The sequence below is a fragment of the Pleurodeles waltl genome, chromosome 3_2 (assembly GCF_031143425.1).
Source record: "Pleurodeles waltl isolate 20211129_DDA chromosome 3_2, aPleWal1.hap1.20221129, whole genome shotgun sequence".
Classification (NCBI taxonomy): Eukaryota; Metazoa; Chordata; class Amphibia; order Caudata; family Salamandridae; genus Pleurodeles; species Pleurodeles waltl.
The window spans coordinates 37,273,327-37,295,422 of NC_090441.1; the positions used below are offsets into that span (position 1 = coordinate 37,273,327).

Genomic DNA, 22,096 nt, shown 5'->3' on the forward strand with positions numbered 1-22,096 from the left:
TTCTCTTTTGCACCTGCACCCTTCTCTACTGCCCTCCCTCCATGTTGCCTCCTCCACAAGCAACACAGAGGGAAGGAGGTCTGATGAGAAGGACCTGGGGGAGGGAGGGTGTAGAGAGGGTGAGGACAGGAGAGTGGGGATGGGGAGCACATGGCTAAATACAATTAAAAAGAAAAAAAGAAAATGCTATTACAAGACCAGTGCTAATGCACTGTTTCTCTTTAAAAATCTCATTAGCGCTGGCCTCATCAGAGATTTTTAAATTGTTTTTAGCCATGCTGCACAGTTTAGCTACAGATCATTGCCGAAGTCAATAGCTTTCATAGGTGACGCCTACTGGCTTTGGTCAATGCTTGTTTCTACAAATCAAGGACTCTATAGAATGTATATGCAGGTCTCCTCTTTTTTATTTCACTGTTTAGGCACAATAAGCACAAGGAAGTAGACTTCAAAACAGCACTTTCGAAGGTGTCTTTATGATGACTAATGTGATATTAAATCTGCTGGTTCACAGCAAAGAGAAGAGGCAACAGAATGTATAAATCTAGACCCCTAGACTTGTGCCTGTCTTTGGTGTAGTGTAATTTTTGGCACTCACAAAGATTTCTATGAGTTATCCTGAAAAGCGGTAGCCGACGCAGCTTTCCAGCAGCACTTACATGCATGTGAATAGTTACACATGCGTAAGTATTCATTCTTACATTAACATGTATGAATAATCAGCAAAATAGTATTTTACTTGCTATTTTTTTAACCTTTTTCTCCTCAAGGAAAACTTTTTTCTTTGCAGAAAAATTTCTTCTTCTAGACACCCACCAATTTTGTAGGTGTTTTGGGGTATTTTTTCCTCATTCACACTCTGAATATGGATTCTGCGATTGACATGAGCAAGCCTACAACTATATCCGGGATATAACGTGCTTGGAAAAGTTTGTGAATACCGACAAGACTATCAGTGTTTGCTGAATTTCCATGGGACCTCTATGCAGCGACATCTAGTTCTGCATCTAAAATTGGTTTATTCTAACATAATGCTATACCATACTGGAAAGGCACTTAAACATGCCCTTAATGTTTGTGAATCCAAACTTTTAGATTTTAGACCAGAGAGCTAAAGAAGAAAACCACTAGCAACTGACTTCTTACACTGCCTCTTCCAGGCCCGGTAATACATCATTTAGCATGGCCACTCACTCTAAGCGTCAAATTTCCCTTAGATGCAATACTGCTGTTTAGTTTAGATTGAATCGTGTGCTGCCAGTGATAATGATGTATACTCAATGAGAAGGCAATCAAAAAGCACTGCACTCCACCTATCTTTAACAACAGTACAGGAAAAGCCAGATTCTTAAAATTAGTCAGATAAAGCCATCTATGGTGTATTTTCTGCCACAACTATAAGTATATGTGGACACAAGGGGAGAATAAAGTCGGAAGTCAAATAGTGACTTCAGGGTACAGATACACAATGAATCAAAAAACACTCAAGGATTTACCGTCTCTCGTTCTGTTTTATGGTTTTAGGATTATATGCATTCATTTATGCCTCCTGTGTTACTGCCATCGCCAGCAGGTGATCGGGCCAATATTAGATTACCATTGAAATTCATCTCCTTTTATTGTTCGCAGGTTTATCTCATCCTGTTTAGCCAGTTTATGTGTACACTATTTTTATTTCTTTTGTGATTTGTATACATTTATTCTCCAAATGTTTACCCTTTCTTTTGAAGCATATGCTATCCCATGTGTTTACCTTGTTGTTTTTTGTTCAGCTAACTTATATAGTTCATATTTACTCCTTTAGACTGATCACACAATATAGATTTAAACATCTCTAGTGGTTCTTTGGAGTACCATGGCTTATGATGTTTCATGCCTTAAATATCCATGAATTTGAGCTTGTCCTTCCATGATTTAACATGCATTGCAACTTTTTAAAACTTTGGGGTTGGCAAATTTGACAGGGTATCCCTGGACTGGGTTTGAAATTGTCATGTGTTATAATTGGGAGCATTTTATTTCTGTTTTTTAAGTGGTAGTGAATACAAAACGAGCATCTGTGCTCAAAGACACTTTTAGCCCACTGTTTATCGTGCAGTGGGCTATTCCATCTGCATCTCTAAGTATATAGGCAAACAGCTGCATGTGCATTGTGATCTATGTCAATGATAGGGGGTAGTCATGTCTTTCCTCTCTATTTATTGGAACTATTTCCAGTCGTTGATCCAATAACTGGCCATACAAAGGACCACTCCGACAAATCAAGACAATTAGAGACAAGGGGAGCTTAATGACTTCTTCCATCCATGGCTGGATCGATGCATCACCTATGGCATTATAGGCCCTAATATGGAGCTTTTTTTGTCTGGGTGGGTGAACTGGGGAGAGCAGGCGAGGTGAGAAGGGACTTAAGCAACAGATGGGAAGTTACTAATGACTTAGCATGCAGTTTAATCAGACCAGCTGCACTGAAAATAACCTATTTTGTCATTATACACATATTGTTTTACAGAGCACCCGCCAGCAATGTGGATCAAGCAGTGCCAACAATACATGCATGTGTGTAGAGTGTAGTCACTCAAATAATGTATTCATTTTTTATTTATGATGTTTGGTACAGACTAAGCTTGTGACAGTTACTGCTCCATAGCACTGTTGAAGTGAGTATCTAAATTCTATGCTCAACACCACCACCCGACTCCCACAAATATGGCACCCAATAGAAGGTTCTTGAGGCTTGCATGGAGGTTACTCAGTTGCAGACTCCATTGATGGGAGATGCGCTCTTCACGCCCTGTCCTGTGTAAAGGGTAGGCCAGAATGCTTGTGAATGGGACAGACGTGCACTTATGAATAGATAAGTTTCAATGTTTTCTTCTTTTTTTTTTCTTTCGAACAAGACTAGGTTCACACAGAAACTGGGAATCAAAAAGGAAGATGAACTTTGCCCCATGGGTGGACATTGAATGTCTTTAGTTGAACAGTATCAGTATCCAGCTTCTATGATTGGCACAGTAAATGGAAAAGTGAAGAAATCTATTTTGCGTGCCCATTATAGAGTATACTTATGTCCTACCTTTGACTCGGACCTCTACCACATAAGGCAAACAACTGTTGATCTGTAAACTAACCATATAAATCCTGGTGCCAGCGCGGGCTGTGTTTGCGGACTGCACCGGAGGTCCTCCAGTGATGTCCCTGCTAAGAGCTCTCCTACGCTAGTTAATAATCCTCCATTTAGCACCTTGTTGCAGTTTCCAGCCTCCCTGATGCATAACCCAAAAAAACATAAACAGCTGTGTGATGAGTGTCACTGGAAATGCTTTCCCTGATCCAACAACACTGGCACTACATGTTCTATAAACCATGAATACATGCACTGACTCCAGGATCATGCCGTCTCCAACTTCTGTACCATCAGATCTCGAGTTACATCCCGGAAGCCTTATCCTACACAGTAAAACAAATTATCATATGGTTCCCTGGCTAGAGCTCATCAAATTTCATGACATTTTATCCATATGCATCAGTCCCAGTGTTGTGCTGTACTTTATGTTTCCGACAGGACAGAAGATGCTCTCTGCTATGAGCTGTAAACGAAGTATGATGACGGCAAACCTGACAGCAATGTAGCTTCCAAGCAATCACATCAGCCATGCACATGTAAACCAAAGTTTGTTAGTGAAGAGTTGACAAACCAATACCTGCTAAAAAGAAACCAGCCTAATTCCTGTTCCCATGCTTCCACTACGGTGTATTCGCTACATCGTCCCTTTGTCTTACAGTAGCATTTAAAATCAACAGGGATGTGGCGTCTACCTGAGCTAAAAATGCAAAGAAAAGTTGATTTATTGAGGATTTAGCATCTTCAATAGAAGAAGATTTGGAATCAGATTTTTGTAAAATAAATAAAAATGTCAAATTATGAAAAGAAAAGCACTGTTTGCTTTGTTTCCCAAACTATAAGTGGAGGCCATCCCCCGTGGTTCGAGACATGAAAAAACTAGTTAAAAATTGCAGCAAAAAGCTGAATCGTCCTGTGGGCATGGAAACAGCAAGTGGGTATGCACAGCAAAAGAAATTAAATGCATGCAAAATAATGTGCATACATTTGCATGCGCTTTTCATGCTGGGTGTATTTTCCTGCTTTTCTACATTGTAAGTCAAAACACCTTCACAACCACTGCTCTAACTCTCATCTCGGACAGCCAGGCTACCACTTCAGAACGGAGTTAGAACATCTAGAATCTCTTTACTTGGAGGAGCTTTGTTGAACGTGGGATGGGTGTATACGCTATTGTGCGATTTAAGGATGAAGGTCTCAAGCTTTAGGTAGCATACTGTTTTTTTTTCCTTATTCATCTTTTTAATCTTTTAATTCATTACCCCCAGAGACCACTGGGACCAGCTATCATAGTCGCTAGCAGGGCTGTATCACTCATCTTTGTAGGTTAAATAATCTCCCTCAATCATTTTAGATCAGAAGTCTAAGTTTAGACCTGAACTCTAAGCTTAGACCTGAAGTCTAAGTTAGAACTGAAGTCCATATTTAGACCTAAAGTCTAAACTGAGGGCCTGATTTTGGTGGTCCGGCTGCTGGACAGCCAATTCGGTGGTGGGGAGGATACTGCCAAGCCTGTGGCCTCCCCACCGCCGTATCATGAAGTTCCTGCCGGGCTGGCCGGCGGTAACAGTGCAGTGGCATTGGCTCTCAGGTAGAGCTGAGGCCAATGTCCGCACACTGTCGGTGCCGCCAGGACACTCGGAATGCGCACTGTCACCTTGGCAGACAGTGCCCATTCCAAGTGTGCTGATGGGAGGGCCTCTACACTGCCAACAATATGGGCATGGGTAGTGCAGGGGCTCCCCTGTGGCCCCATCTCTGCCTTTCCACCAGCCTTTTCTTGGCAGGGTCCCTGCCACGGAAAGGCAAGTCATGATCTGCAGGGCAGTGCCGACATCAGCACCACCGTGCTTGACCACGACTTGCACTGCCACTAACGCATCAGGATTGGGCACAGATTGTACCAAATTCCTTCCTGCAAAGCCTGCCCCCATCATGATAGCTTGGCAAGAAGACTGCACAGCGCTCTTCTCTGTGACTGGCCAGAAACTTCAAATTTAAAAGAAACCTCCTTTGCAATTGAGAGCTCCACCATTGTCCAGCTCCCCGCATCATAAGTACTGAATTCTCCTGCCAGTACTTCACATTCATTTGAGAGCACCGGACAAGGCATTGTAGAATGTAGGCCCAGCCTGGTGCTCATTTCCCTTTCCAGCTGAGGCTACAGTAGACAATGTTCTTCTCTTGGACCTCAAACCTACCTGCCTGCCTGAAGTGCTGAGGGACAGGAGAAAGACTCTGCTCAAAGCATCCAAAATGTCAAGCCTCCCATTGCCCCAAAACACAAACGAGTTAAGGCATATGGCACCTCTGGGGACTGGCATCCTATGGCCTACTTCAACAATTACAGCCCTGTAGCTCTTAAACCTAACTGTGAAAGCACTGACGTCACAGGAATTCTAGTGATAGCAGCACATGCTCAGCATGGCCAGCCAAAACACAAGAATTCATTTGGGTGCTTTTAAAAATCCAGACTATCAATGTGAGGAACTGGGATATGAGACAGTTTTCCTTCCACGACCTCAGAAAAACTCAACTTTGTATATCAAAAATCATGCTAATTACAAAAGCAAATATCTTTCACCATCAGCCAGATAACTATAGCCAGAAAAACAAGAGGGATGTCATGGGGAGAAAAAAACTGGTTTGAGTAGTCCATTAACATCTAGACAGAAATCATTTGTTTCATTATATCCCCGTAGACTTGCACTGAACCCAGCAGGAGTGGCAGCTCCAAAGCTTTACGTGGTCCTGGATCTTCCATAGATGAACATTTGGGGCATGAACCTGCAGGTTTAGGTTTTGTAAAGTCTAACTTCAGAGCTAGAGATAAGGGCCACTGGAGACCACCCACCTTTTTTGTGAAGGCTAACTTAGTGGTAAAAAGAAAGCTCTAAAGATTCAAGTCCTACATTCTTTGTGGATACTAAATCTGGTGCAAAGATTGAAAGTTAGTTTTTTTTACTACTACTCACCATTTTACCTAGTTTACGAATTTATTAAAGTCATTTGTTTCTATAGTACTTTCACTGTCTAGACAATGACATTAACAGATTGATTTAGACATCCATAAAGTAGGCTTCATGGCTCCACCACGGCTACATATGGAGTGTTTAGGAAGCAATAGCATCCGACAATTACACTCCCAGACTTCAGAGTCAGAATTAAACTGAAACGGGTGTCTTACGACCAGCAGGATCTGGGGAGAAAGCTGGATGGACAAAGAGCAGGGAAATCTTTCTAGTAAATGCTCGTCTTCATCAATAGACTATCACCTGAAGTGATCACCATCAACATAATCAAAATACAAGTAAAATAGCTCAAAAACTGAATGCATTGAAAATGTCTGTCTACTTGGTATGTACCTGCAATTTCTACAATGTCACCAGGCACAATATCTCGGGCTCGGATCCGCTGTACCCCACTCCGATCGGCACGGACCACTTTGCCCATTTCCGGCTCGTACTCCTTCAAGGCTTCGATAGCACTCTCTGCATTTCTTTCCTGCAAGCAGTGCAAGTATTAATGGTCTAGTCATCAATCGACCTATCCAGGTTACATGCTTACTTACAGATATATTAGGTTTAGTGACAGTCAATATGGCTGACTTTGTGCTCATAGTGCAAACCTTCTGCAAGTTAAGCACAAGGTTGTGTTTTTATGAATAGTTTTTGCAAGATAGGGTGTGTAAGACCATGTTTGTATAGAAAAGAATGAACGAATTGGTTGTGCAAGTAACAGATGGAAGGTGCACATGTGGCATAATAGCTGGTGTAAGAGATATCTTATGCATCTGATGATGACAAGATAGTCCCTGAATTTGCAGTGTAAGAGCAAAGATGGAGCTGGAGATTGTGTAGAATCTAGGGTGCTACAGAGGGTAAGGAAATTGTGAAATTAGAACCACCCGACTGTGCTCATCTCCTATCAACTTTTAGTCACTTAATTATTGAGATACATAACTGCTTAAATGTACTTAAATAATTTACAGTCTTTAAAATAAACTACTGCAGACACCCACTGGCTGCTCACGCAGGCACTCTGTGCAGTGTTACTTATATACTACACCCTCTTTCAAAGACCTTAAGATGACTCCTGAACTTTGTCTCTTTCAGTGCTAGCATTTCATTCTCAGGGGCCCCTCCGGTCAAAGATGTCACAGTATCTGTCAAAACTCAAGCAATGATGGCACAGTGCATCTCAAAGCCTAAGGAGATATCAAACAAAGGAACATTCTAGAACAACTACTGTTATAAAGGACTGGACAAAGAGAAATGTTTTCTCTCCTTTAAAATGAACTTCATTTATCTCCTAAAAATGAAACGCAAACTAACAATACCCAGACTGGCAGTGCAGATTGAACACAGCTAGTCAGGATCGTCTTCTTCTATTATCATTTGTATTACTAAAAGGTTTCTTTGTATTAGAAAAGCTCTCTTCAGCCAGACCTAGTAATCATGCTTAGAGGAAGCCTAGTCACAGTCCATGCTTGGCAGACCTTTCTCTGATACACCTAAGCTAATACTTGTAATGACACACACAGCACCCTAATAGTGCAGGAAGGAACTGCCTGTTGCTCCATGTTGGGAAACAAGACCATGCATAAGGCCATCACGGTGACTGCGTTTTTGGAGACCCATCTTTGCTTTCTGAAGTCCAGTTCCAGCACTCGTCCTGTCAGTGGGAAGTTGGGACTAAAGACATCCCAGTGAGAAAGAGGCCAAGTATGTGTGTAGACTTTTGGCCTTTTCGATACCAAATTCAACAGAAACTGAAGCAGAATTTGGCTGTCCGGGTCTCCCCCACTTTCTGAAGGAGGTTGGGTGTTACTATCACACATTTAAAAATATTATTGAATACAGATTTGAGATCAATACTGACAAAGTACTTAGAATTACAAGATCTCTTTAGAAGTAGTTTTGGTATAGAGCGGTATGCAGTGTTCAGTCGTGTCAAGCATTAGAAGCAGTCAATAGGCAATAAAGTGCAGATCGGGGCTGTAACACACCTGCCAAACACCCACTACAGCGTTGATGATCAAAATCAACATGATGACAATAGGTTCCACAAAGGCCGTTGAGGACTCTTCTCCACCTTCGAACCAAGCAAGAATCTGTAACAAAAGAGAGAATATTAGGACAAGAGAAGAGGCGAGCATGCACAAGCAGAGGCCAAGTTCAATGCTATATGATCATGTTAATCACAGCTCAGCCAAGTGATCATGACATATCTACAGTACAAGATTCAGGTATCACCCTCTATAACTGAAGACTCATACACTTCCTGTGTGATGTCAATTTGTAGGGAGGAAGGTCAATGTTTGGTTTTGCTGCTCTCATTTAGGGATCCCTTTATTGTATCATCTATCTTTAGGGTTACTACTCTGAGTTATAAAGACAAGATCCAAAGCATCCAATGCATGCCTTACATTTCCAATCATTAAAGGGGTAGTTCCTCAGTGGTCGATTTTTCTGGCATGACTCTAGCACCTCAGAGCCTTAAAGGTGGGCGGACACTATTGTCACATTTTCTTCTAAGGAAACTTGCCCACCATGGACCTCTAAGCCCTGCATCAAGATGGACATGCTTAGGTCCTTAGTGGGCAAGTCTCCCTTGACGAGTGGGACAATAGGGACTGCCCACCTCCAAAACATTATGAGGGACTCTATGATGCACAAAATGAATTGACTACACAAGCAGTGTTTAGTCTCAGAAATTGAATAATTAAGCCTGCATATAGAATTGTTCCTGAAGAAAGCCATCTGATCTTACTGGCAACTGTATATAGATGAAATATGTAGACCTATTGATGTAGGAGTCCATAAAAAACTGCATCAACATCACATAGTGTTTTTAATCTTGGCAAAGCTTCCTCTATTAAAGTCTACAACACACAGGAGACCTGCATGCAATTTCAGACATAGAACTCTCACTATCAGGGACGGCTCCTGTCGGGGCAAAGTGGCAGGGCGGGGGCTCAAAACAAAGACAACAGCATAACAAATATATATATATTTTTTTCAACATACCTGACCTGTCACATCGCTGCTCTTCCGCCTCCACTCAATGCAGGCACAGGCTACCAGCCTTCCCTGGGGCCAATCCTAATGCTCCTCTCATGCTGCTGGCAGCATGAGAGCAGTGTAAGGGTTGGCCTGAGCGCTGTGGCTCCCAGGCAGACTGGGAGCCTGTGCCTGCTCTCTCCAACCCGGCAACACAGTGCCGGGCTGGAGAGAGCTCAGTGCGCATGTGTGTTGCGCACTGCAGGAAGTGCACACCACTCCCCTTACATTCCTGACATCCCCCATGGAGGATTGTTTATTATCGTTTATATTTTTAAATTTCCAGCTGCTGCTGTTGGCGGGGGAGGTTAGGTGCCCCCGCCATAGCAGAGGAGCCGCCGCTGTCACTAATACAGTTAAAGAGACTGCAGTCTCACAGCCTAGAGCCCACCCAAGTACACTAGGTATTTTGGGTGCGGACCCAAGGATGAAGCATGCCACTAGTGGTTCTAGTGGGTGAGGGTCCTCTTAAATAAATAGGAACACTCTTCACTGGTTTGATAGAGAGGCTTGAATAGAATCCATAGAGACTTCTTGCGCCTTTGGTTATAGGATTCCTGTTATTTGGAACATAGCTGGTTTTGGGTCAGTAAGCTAGGCGTGTGGCCAATAACATCGTACTTATTACTGTATGTTCTAAGGCAGATATCATGAAAAAGTAATGCGCCCTAGGGTGCCTTACTGGTATGTGCACATGAACACCATTATAAATAGGTGCGATAGCAAACCCATCCGCACAACAAGTATTTACACCCTCTAGGAGGTACGCCAAGTCTGTTTTCTGAGCTGAAACCCAATGCCTGTGAGATGGGGGCACGAGCCACTGTGAAACACAAAAAGAGGATCTTTCTGAGCCTCGGTAATGACCAAATTACATGAGAATGGTTGATCGAGAAGGAAGGATAATGTAATTTACTGGCAGCAAAACCAAACCAGCCTTATCGAGAGCAGGCAGGAAGAGCTAACCGCACTGTTGCATTCCCAGATGCAAGTGGCATGGATGAAAGGGCGAGGACCTATGTGTTAGATTAGGGGTGATGCGCACAGCAGCATTATGAAACTGTCCTTTGCCTTTCTACATGTGTGGAGAGAAAATATGTGATGGAAAGCACAGGACAATTGTGTCTGCCCCTCAAAAGATACGTGTAGAGAATGAACTGAAAGTGGTGTTTTACAAGCGTTTTATATTATTAATCACTTTCCTTTATGCTTCTATACAAATTACATATTTATGTATGCTTTATGGATTTGTACATTCGAAATACATTTTTATAAATTGTCTGCATAAGTATACACAGATCCCAGTTCTGTGACCCACGCTTTACCATGCAGCTCTATGCAGCGTGCTTGCTAAAGGTTAGACTGAGTCCTTGGTTATGGAACCGAGCATATTCACACATTGTATGTTTTTTTGCCAACTATTTCGTTTCTCTGCCTGGACGCTGTGTGGTTCTGGTTGATAGTCAACCTGATGGTAAGCAGATATTTGTTGTATGGTCACCTGAAGCTGGGTACTGCGCTCTTGCTCACCTACATGTGAGCGCCCAGGAAGACAGGCACGGAAGTCCAGTCCCTGGGGTTGTGCTACATCGGCACGTCAATGTGGTGCCCAGCACTTTCTTGCATCGGCTCCGCGTCCACGGTGGCCTCATGTGTCCTCTCCAGACTCAGCTATTGTAACAGCTTATATCTTCACCTGGCTGCCTAACTCTGGGCGATCTTGCAGCAAGTACTTCACTTTGCTCTCGGGATTGTCAAAAAATCTCGGAAAATTTTATCACATATGGTCAGGCCTGGCTTTGGTGGGGCCACACTGGGCGCTAACCTAGCGGGGGCGCTCACTCAAGGGGGGGTGACTTAAAAGCACCTGAAGCAGAGATCCATGTGCCTTCAGCTTTCAGGCAACAATAAAATTGTCAAGATGACTCTTGTGAATAATGTTCCCAGCAGAAGGAGAGATTGGAATTGTGTTCAGCGGCCGTTTTGACTCGCCATAAAGTAGCGCAGAGAGTTAATATGCCTCCTGCAAAGGACAGATCTGTACTTTCTTGGATAGCTGAATGGATTAGTAAAGACAGCCTTTAGAGTGAGCTTTAAAACAAACGAAATGTATGTTAGAGAGGCGCTATAGAGAGATGAGGGGCACTTTTACCCGGTGGTAGAGTGGGGATTTGAGGAGGAGGTTATGGGAGGGGGTGCCAAAGATTATTGCACAGGGCACCACCAGCGCTAGAGCCGGACCTGCATATGGTCGGCATGCAGGATCTGCTTTGGCTGACAACAGAAGTACATCCAGTGCCTCTATCTGATCCATAGACTTTTCTGTGGCCAAGAGAAATCTGAACCTCCCATGCATTCACAGCATTACACTCTACGTTCATGAAACACCCCAGGAGTCAAGAGCACACACACTGGTGCAGGCTCTTTTTGTTACTGGACTGGTAGACTGTGGAACATTTGATCACTAGGGATCAAGAAAGCAAATACCTTTGTGGCCTTTAGAAGGCCCTAAAACATTCCTTGTTTGCAGTCTCACAACAAAAACCTCCAGCTATCTGTTACAGACACAACTGTATACATTACCACACAAAGCCAGCACCCGCTCATAATTAGATGGCTTCCTTGTCAATCTCAGGTCCCTACATTTGATTGGTGGCTTTCTTGCTGTGCTCCCTATTTTGTTTGTCTCTCAATTGAGCAAAGCTTGTTTACTCTTGGCTTTGATTGGCTAGAGTGTAGCCTTCACCTTCTGATGTCATAGAACTACTTTTTTGTTCTTTTATATTTCAATACTTGCCCTCTCACCCCCAACTCAGCCCATCTCTTCACTCCCACTCTCCCTTCTGATGCTCCTCAGGAGCACGGCAAGTGTCAGATGGCAACCTTGATGGTGACCTAGATGTTCTTAATCTGCGTCTCACCTTTCACGTCCCCTCCCTTTGATGCTCTGCGGCGTAGCAAGTGCCTAATGACAGCCTTAGTGATGGCCTAGATGTTGTCCTGATGTACTCTCCAGTGCTGCACCTCTTCATGTGGCAGCTAAAGCTGGCCGTGCACCGACTGCCGGGCGCTTTTAAACTCCAATAGCAGTGACCGGCAATGTTAAAGTATAGAGGACAGTGAAAGCATTTGTTATTGTTTCAAGATGGCCGCTACGCTGCAGGATGTGATGTGCATATGTAGCCATGTCGCTGCAATTCACATGAAGACGCAAAACACACTGCGCCACTTAACGCGGCGGTCATCTTTACAGTACAAGCAGTGTTTTCACTGCTTTCTACATTTTAAACATGGTCGGTTGAGCTTTGCCACAGCCGATTACGTTGCACGCTAAACATTTGCAAAGTGAGACTGATTGCTTTGACAATGCTTTGTTGCAGTGCCCGAGTACTTTTGTGTTTTGATATCCCATAAATGTCTCCTCACCAGCCCTGCTGGTAAGAAGATTACAAACGATAAAATATTTGGCATCGCTTTTCGACCCATTCACAATGTCTATTCTTTTCCGCAAGCAGCAAGTACCATTCCTTGGAAGTCGTTTTACATTTCGTCCCGTTACACGAATAGCTGTGCGTGATAATACCTTGGCTCAGGCAGCGTGCTGAAAGCCGAGTATTATACAGAGACTCGCGCAATGTGGTATCCGGGTTTAACAGCACATTTTTATTCTTAGATGCTTCAAATAAAAGGGCAACTCTTATAAAAAATGTTCCCGTGTACTGAAGGGATGAGTCACCGATCTTCCCCCGCGCCTCCAGCAATCTCAGTCTGTGCAACTCTCCAGAGCTGGGGCCCAGGGAGCCGGTTAACCCCTCAGCAACAACACGACGGGCTGCGGTAACTGCACTCTACGCCCTGATCGCCACAGTACGTGGGTCGGTGTACTGCGTTGTACGGCCTGATCGCCACAGCAAGGGGGGTGGGGTGTACTGCACTGTGGAGAGAATGAGGCGTAAGGGCCACAGCTGCCGACTTTGGAGGCTCGGCGTGAGCTTAGCATCCTGTGATTCTGTGCAAATCACTCAATCTCCCAGTGGGTACCGAAAAATGAATGTGCCTTTATATAACAGAACTGATGCTCATATAAAACGCTGTGATACCTTTGGGTCGAGGTTGCGCTATGTAAAACTGCAGAAAAAACAAGCAATTGCAATGCAATGAGTCTTGTGTTTGCTCGAGTTACAACTATAAGCATTGTAAATTCCTAACTGGACTTTTCTTGCCACATACATTGAAAAGTAAAAAGTAAAACAATTGACATAAGTGAGCCAATTCAAAGCGCCAAGGCTGCCATGAGTATGAGCACGAAGGAGAGACAAAAAAGGAAAAAGAAGTTCGCTCGCAGTCAAATGTATCAGCAAACATGCGATTATCCATGTAAAAGGGTAGATGGCCAAGACGGTAGCAAAACCTTCCCAGGGAGAGAAAAACGTAAAGCATTTACCAATGATAACAAAGGATTTCTGAAAGGCAAGCCCATGAATGAGTGATGGTGATGGGCGTGCAGTGGGCGTGGTTAAAAGCCCACAGATAGATTACGACACGTCAGAGCGCTTGCGTGCTTGACCTAAAAATGGTAAACCCTGATCAGCAAAGTCTGTGGATCAGTGAACTATGTTGTACACTCTTATCACTATAGGCCGTATGCCCGTGTACTGCATTGTACACCCGGAAAATACATTTATTAGGGGGGTGTAACAGCCCCCCTGAAGCTACGTCCCTGGTTGTACACCTTGATCACCACAGCCCATGGGTTGGTGTACTGTGTTGTATCCCGTGATCACCTCATTCCTGGGTTGGTGCACTGAAGGAATAGTTGTCAGGTAAACTGCCCCCAATTAGACAAAGTGGTCTCAGCTCGTCTGTTAATATTTTTCTAAAAGTGTGTCTGCAATTCTAAACAAAAAAAAGAAAGAAAATGGCACATAACCTGCCACCAGCTAACACATATGAGACAACATAAAAAAAAGTCCACATATTACTTACAATAAAAGGTACTACATTACCATCAACCAGTAGAAACCGTGATATTGACATTTCAGATCAACTCATTAGGAATAAACATGGGATCACCAATAATTGCAGTGGTTCAATATGTAGATGACTTTACAAACTGTGCGCAAGTCAGTGTTTTCAATAAACAGCACAGGGCAGTTAATCTTCACTACAGACGGGGTCTCCTAGCTTCCATTTGAATTCTCCCAGGTCCACTGGCGGCGCCAGGGCATTTCACCCATTTCCGTTGAAACAACCATTGGCAAAGCCAACAGGCCTGGCCTTGGTAAACCTCTATTTTTGTATCTATTTCGGTTCATACATATGCAACAGAAATTAAATATGTAAAATAAAAAAATGAACATGCTGTTGCCTACTGTCTAAAATGGGGAGCATGCTTTCAAAAAACATTGGCACAGCTAATAAACTTCTGTTTTGTTTTGTCATAGTTTTTGCAAAACATTATTGTTGAACAAGCTGCCGGGCCCTCATCAAGGTAAAAAAAAACTTAATGGCTGAAGGAAAAAATGTTTTTTGGTTTAAAAAGAAGCACACATTGCCATGGTACTTACTGGCAATGAAGGTAACTACTCCATGTGATGACGTGCTCCTTGTGAAAGGGCAGCATGCTGTTACTCGTAGTGGAGTCACCCAGTGGCTTAAGTGAGCTGACACACTGCCCTGTGACAAGTGCAAATGACACAACCACAGACCAATGGATTAAATCTGGCTAAAAAGCCCTGTAAGTAACTACATTATATACACAATTTTAGTAAAAACAAAAGGTCTTAACTAATACTGACCTAAAAAAAGCCAATCCGTCTGGCATTGGCTGCTAGTCTCTTGCCTTTGAGAAAGAAGGCTTGAAGAAAAAAAGGAAGGAAAGAAAGAAACAAGGCAAGAAAGAAAAAAGGACAGATAGAAAGGACTGAATGCAGAAATAAAGACAGAACACAAAAAGAAACAAAGGAGGCAAGAAAGAAGGAATGAAAGAAGAACTAAGAAGAGAAACAAAGAAAGGAAAGAAAAAAGACATGAAAGAATGTAAAAAAAGCATGAATACAGAAAGAAAGAAATACGGCAAGAAAAAGGTGAAGGAAGGGAACATTGAAGAAAGAATTAAGGAAAGAAAGGGGGAAAACAGAAAGTAAGAAATCAAGACAAAGGGCAAGAAAGAGTGCAAGGAACAAAGAAAGGAAAGAAAGAAAGAAAAAGAAAGAAGGGAAATAAAAAAGAAACCAAAAATCAAAAGAGAAGGAAAACAAGAGGAAAGAAAGAGAAAGCAAGAAGGAAGTAACACATGGTAGGGAAGAGGAAAAAGGAACTGAAGTTGATTACTTTTCCATTTCAGGATAATGTGCTCACATGCAAAAGTAAAACGTTGCACTGAAATGTTGCACTGTCAGTGAAGACAGCCAATGGCTGACGTGTGCCGACCACCGTGCCATGCTGCGGCTATGGAAGCACAATGTGACTGGCACTTCACAGACCAACGGGTGAAGAGGGCGGACTGTAAGCCCCCTATACATAATGATCTTTTGGGAAACATGAAGCACAGGCCTTGAGGGATCTACCTGCGATTCATTCCAGGAAAACAAAATCACAGCTCTTGCATCTTTCAAATAGCACGGTTTTTATATTTTATCTGTTTGTGCAAAATGTATGTTTATATATTTAATAAAAAGTTTCCTGTCTGTTTTTATGGGTGGGTGTAGCTCTCCAAACGGGTTGCTCACATTCTGAGTGTGGCTTTAAAAAGGAGTGCACCCCTTCCATCCTGCCACATTTACATTTTAACTGCACCCCTTTATCGAACCTGCAGTGCCAGGACAGGCGAGGTTGGTGGCCGCTTTACAAGTTCTATATTCTTTGTATCATTTTGCAGCTGCAAGGAGCAGTGTTGGCTGTGAGTCCTGACAGTAGATTCTCATTATTACAGAATCATTTCTTATTAGTCTTCAGAGGCAGGTCTGTATTTTGTGAGAATGTACATTCCATGGAGCCAGATATGCGTGGCTCCCTCAGGAGAAGAAACTATCGGGCTGCAGAGAAAACATATACAAAAGGAAAGGCAGCGTGATAGGGGGTTAGTGGCAACAAATATGAAAACAACAGGTACATCGTGGCTGGAGCGAAAAGAATCCGGCAGCGGAGGCGGATTTTGAAAGATACATATAGAATAAGAGGGACAGTGATAGAGGTGGAAAGGCTGACAGAAAGTCATGGAAGGGCTGAGAGGAAAAAGAGTGAAAGAACGAATAAACGTTTCAGAATGAGATGGAAAGGTAGAGGCAAGTAACAACAGGGGAGGAGAGTGAAAGGAAGTCCCCAGAGAAAGACGCTGTGATGGGGACGAAAGGAGAGTAAAGCAGACATTTTAACTGTAAGAACAAAGCAACAAGTAGAGTGACAGAGTAAGAGGGAGATGCTGAGATGAACACGTTGACAGACTCCGGGGAGATGTGCAGCAGTAACTAGTTAGGCCCTGTTCATTCCAAGGAAAATGACGTGCAAAGTGTCTATGTCAGGTGGTCTTGGTGGGAGCACACATGCGGCAAACGTGCCTCAAACATCAATTTGAAACAGACCCTTTCTTATCTTTATCCGGCCGACTATTGCAGTAACATAAATGCATTCATATACTCAAGGGTAATCTTCAATTCAGCACACGGCAAGAAACAAGTGACAGTATGGACCGAGGAGGAGAGCTGGGCCTTCACAAACTAGAAGCTGCAAGAAGGACCAAGAGAGGAGGCGGCCAAACTGAGATCCACCCAGTAGGATCAGGAAACATCAGAGGCCAGATATGGTCCCATGGACACCCAGCTAGGAAGGAAAGCATTGAGGAGTGGGACTGCCCAAAATAAGACTCATCTGTAAAAGAGACCAAGGTCTGGGGGAAAGGAGCCTGGAAAGGAGAGGTCCTACCTGGTAACACAAAGCCAACAGGCGATCCAATGTTCTGCAGCCAAAGGAGGACACCAAAAGAAAACCGAGAACTGACCAATCTCACTGTTGCAGTTACTATGTTGTCTATTTTTACTTACAGTACTGTTGTTTATTCCTTGCAGTCACCAGCTCCAACGAGATAAGCAAGGGCTATCACAGGAAAACCAATTACAAGCACGAGTGATGCACAGGACTGCTATGAAGTCTCTCTTTACTGTTCCGAGGTTTCCCATATCCTTTCCCCATCATGCTTTCCAGTTCCTTCTGGGCATTTCCCACTAGGATGTTATATATTGCAGTTAGATTTCCCGCTTCTGGTAGTTGAACCTCAGATCTGCGGGCAACAGGTTGCTTATTGGTAGGGTTAATCATCCACCTCAATAGATGCTATTTTCTGTTACAATTTGCTTGATTTTCATTGATTACAACACTGTAAATGAGGCTGCAGCCCAAACCCATCCATGCAAAGCACAATGGATTAGAGAATGTATAACTGAGAGGGTAGAAAGGAATCGAGAGAGCTACAAACAACGGTCCGATCACTTAAAATGCATAAAGGTTATTGAGTGGAGGATTATTATGTTTGAATCAAAAGACCAATGTCACACAAGGAAAGACAATCCAAATATTCTAAACCTTGAAGATTACAGAGGTGGGAAGAAATGAATACTTAATTTGAGCCGTGGGGGGCACCGGCACATTTTTTTGGCACCATCACTTATTTTGTGCATCAGACCAGACTAATGAAGGAAGAGAAAGATGGCAAAACCGTAACTGAGGGAGAGTGCTGGAACCTGAAAGAGGGAGAAAAATGGACAAGGAGTGCCTGGAAGTGGATTTAAGAGTGCCATCCTTGGTATTTAGTGCACCTACATTTAATTGCACTGGCCAATGACTTCTGAGCAGAGCTTCGGTCTCCGGCACTCTTTCTTTCACAAATTAAGCACTGGAAGAAATGTTGTAAGGTTGAAGAACGATCAAGAGACTATAAAGATTTCTGCCCAACAAACATGTCTTCTAATGGGATTTGCAGGTCAGAGAAGTGACTGAAAGCCATAGTGGCATACTGACTATGTAGAAACTCCATCCAGCTATTACTTTTTTCTTCTCACCACGCCAGAATTTGTTTTATCTTAGTCCATGTTTGAAATGTACTTTCCCAAATGAAGAGATGTGTCATGATGTTGCTTTTTACTGTTCCTTTTGCACTCGTATTTCTACCCTCTGGCCCTTTCTGCGCCTTTTAGTCCTGTCCACATTATCAAAAAGGGGGAGGAAGCACACTGTTTGGCATACCAGCACACAAGTCACCTAGATGCATTGTGGTAAGTGCAGTGCATGGTAAGACTGATTTTATTTGAAATTCTTTAGTTTTCGCCAATGTTGGTGCAGCCACTGCTGTGTATCTCTAGACTCATGTTTCAGGATATTTGTCCTTCGTCAGCAGAGAGTGCTTACATTTGGGGGTTCTCACATTCTTCTTAGGATTCTGTACCACTTACAGAGCACTGGTGCATCCCAGAAATTCACTTGGGATCTTCCAATAGCAATTTCCCTCTGAGGACATATTTATTATTGATCTTTTACATCAGTGGTTCCCAACCTGTGGTCCAGGAACCCCTGGGGGTCCGCGAAGTCTCCTCAGGGGGTCCGTGACCGCTTAGAAAATTAAAATTAACAGATTAATAAAGTGTGCATAAATCAAGTGGCTAAAAGTACAATTGCGAATTTTAAAACGGAAAGAAAATTTCAAGGAATTTGAAATTGGAGGATAAAAAATAAATTAGCATCCTTAGAATGATTAGTGGGTGCAGGGCAGGTGCATCAAACAGAATATGGTGTGGATGATGCGTGGCTTCAAATGAATCTAAAGCCGGGATCCCCAGCTTATCAGAGAGGGTCCCAAGATTCCAATAATGATTCAGTGGGGGTCCCTGGGTTCCGGTAACGCTAAAGTGGCCACCCACATGAGTCAAAAGGTTAAGCACCACCGTTTTACAGAGTGCTAGGCGCCACCTTTTGGTTATTTCAGATGCGGAAGCTTGTGTCCAATGGGATGAGGTGGGAACTGTCCGATATTCTTTCATCACCACTCCTAATCTGCAGAGAAGTCCAACGGAAAAAAAAAGTGAAATAAATATTGGGCAACATTTGAAATCAATAAACCGTGACATTTTCCACAACCTGCTGAACCGCTGTTGCTAGGCTGTAGGTTTTCCCACCGCGGCGGGAGGACATTTACAGCTCTGGTGAGTAAAGTTTGAGAAAGGCGCGTCCGCCTCACACGCCTCCGCTCCCTTGTTTGTCTTCGGGGAGGCTGCAGGCGCGCGCCTCCTAGTACTGAGGTAAATATCACCCTAACAACTGCTGCGGGAGGGGCCACACGAGCATGGCCTCCAGCTTCAGTACATGCAAGCCAAATACGTTTTGTGGATCCCTTTTATTCTCCTTTGCAGAAAAACACCAAAGTGTATCTTTGGACGTCGGTTCACCAAAATGCCTCGGATAGAGGAAGTGATGTCACACAATATTTTACTCTCCTTGACGTTCCAGGGTCATCCCTTATCCTGCCTGTAGACTGCATTTAGTGTGCCAAGTTAAGTGAACAGCATATTTACATGCTGGTGTTCGCACACTAAAGTCGGACTTATTAGCCTTGCCAATTCTTGTGTATCGTACATACTAAGAGCTCCAGCAGGCAAACTGTGAGTCTGGAGTAAAACATATTTTAAAAAGGCCTACCGCAGCAAATACAAACGATATTGCTTTCTGTATATGTTGCACGTTATTAAGAATATAGAAAATGAAAAATATGTCAACGTTTGAATGTAAAATAATCCTTCACATTTTGAAATTCAAGTTCCCGACAGGTGGCGGAATGATACACCACAAAGCAAACTGCATGAGGCGAGAGATAAACACTCCTCTGAGCAGAGCAAAAGCGCACACTACGTATAATTTAAAGTACTGGTAAAATTTCTTGCGGAAAACTGCACTGTCAAGCCAGACCTAAAAAGAGATAGGGGTGGGGGTGCTGGGGAAAGGTTGGTGGAGAAAATGAGGGGTTTTGGGGAGCTACCAACTCCCCAAAGAAGATAAACATACTAAAAGGAGCCAGGTGTTCAAAAAGATCCAGGGGAGGAAATAAAATAGTGGAAGAGGAGTTGTATCCAAAAATGGACACACAAATGACACGACAGAGACGAAATTCTACAAAAAGCCTGATAACATTTCTCATCCAAAATGTCATTCACCAGGTTAGGTAGGATAACTTGGTAAATGACATTCATGGTGAAAGGACATTGGGTATATGGAAAGTGTATTGAGGAGTGGATTCAATAGGAATGTTTGTCTCTAATTTCAAGTGCACCTTATTTTCCCCAAGGAAATCCCATATCAAAAAGAGAATAGATCTGGCCCTAGACTGGCAAATATAAGGTAGTCCGACTTTATATCCACTATTACAAGCTTAAAGGTTACTTTGTAAATAATGGATTACAGTTTTTATATCAGCAAGAACAGCAGCCCACAATAGTGCAAGTTTACCTGAGAAAAATATTGCTTTGTGATTCTAGGAATGGCATTCATCTTGGAAACGGTTCATTCACAAGAATAATGACCTTTGGGGTATTCTTTTTAGCTGCAAATTTTCTTTCTTATCTTGTAAATACCATTAGTTGAAAAATAAATAAGGGACAGGCATCTCTCAAGGTGTTGTGCAATAAATGGCTTAAACATAGTTTTAACAAATATAAATGCCAGCTGAATAATTTTCGAATTCAGCAAGTTCATATGCGTTAAAAAGCAAAGGTTACATAGAAAATGTGGATCACCCATGAGGCAAGCAAAGGACTGAGAAAAGAAGCTACTGTGAAAAGAAACAGATGACCAAAATGCAAGCATCAAAATAAAACAAAATAGAGAGTACACTGAATGAAAAGGCTAAGACAAGCTGCACTCAGAACACGCTGCAGAAGGCTGCAGTGTCGGTGACCGACGGGCACTAATTTATGATAAGTGCCCGCATGCGAAGCACTGCAGTCTCAGCTAAACAGACTCCCAGCTTCCTCATCGCATTCACCCTCCTTTTAAGGCTTTAATGTGGCTCTATCATTGTAAAAAACATTCATTTGTGTCACTCTCACCATGCTCAACATGATTTGGCAACTATCCGAGTTCTAAAATTATCCAATTTTAAGCTTTTTTTCTAGGTACTCAAAGGATACTGTTCCTTTTAAACTGACTGTTAGCTCGCCAGTGCTCTGTGGTCTTGGCAAGTTTTCCCCAGACGTTTAACTCAGTCTTTCGCCTTATTACTGTGTTTCCTAGAAAACAACAACTATTCCAGTATTGATTCCATCCCAGAGCACCCCCTGTGAGTCCACTTACTAAACTCCTTGATGAGGACTTTTTAATCTTATATAGGTCAAAACTACTTGGGCACTTGGGCTTCTAGTCCAGGGTCACCTTTGTTTTGCACATGCTGGATGTGTTTTTTTTACATTCAGTGATTGCCACCCACCTGTATGACCCCTTGGTCAGTTGCCTTACTCTGTATACATACCCTTGTACACTTTGTACCCTGCACTGTGTGATCACGAGAAGCACATGCTTTCTGCACGAACTTGGCAAAATACCTGGATTAAAGGCATGTTTTGTGTGAAAAAACTGCTACTGATCTATTAAGATGATAACATGGACATATGTTGCATTAAGTGCTTTTGGATTTACCATAAGGGAAGTACTTGGAAAGCTTTGAAAGTAATTCCGCAGTGAACCATTGTTGCTTTTTGACTGTGAATACCCCTGGTTCCTATTCTGAGGTGTATGCAGCATGGCCTCTGCTACGGAAATGTCGTCCACTGCCTTTTTTTGTTTTTACAGATTAATCACTGTCTGGGGGGTAATCCATAGCAACAATCACTGTGGAAATGTCACTGCGCTTTACGTGAATGCAGACCTACCA

General features: G+C 43.0%; 1 protein-coding gene across 2 annotated transcripts in view; it reads right to left on the reverse strand.

Moving 5' to 3' along the window:
- The window catches only part of ATP2A3 (ATPase sarcoplasmic/endoplasmic reticulum Ca2+ transporting 3), a 352,883-nt gene that overhangs the window by 195,750 nt on the left and 135,037 nt on the right, over nucleotides 1-22,096 (reverse strand). For both annotated transcript variants that reach the window (XM_069226688.1, XM_069226687.1), the window contains exons 4-5: nucleotides 8,133-8,237; nucleotides 6,490-6,628 (exon numbers count right to left, since the gene is read on the reverse strand). In XM_069226688.1, the coding sequence (XP_069082789.1) occupies nucleotides 6,490-6,628; nucleotides 8,133-8,237 (244 nt within the window). The remainder of the gene's footprint in view (nucleotides 1-6,489; nucleotides 6,629-8,132; nucleotides 8,238-22,096) is intronic.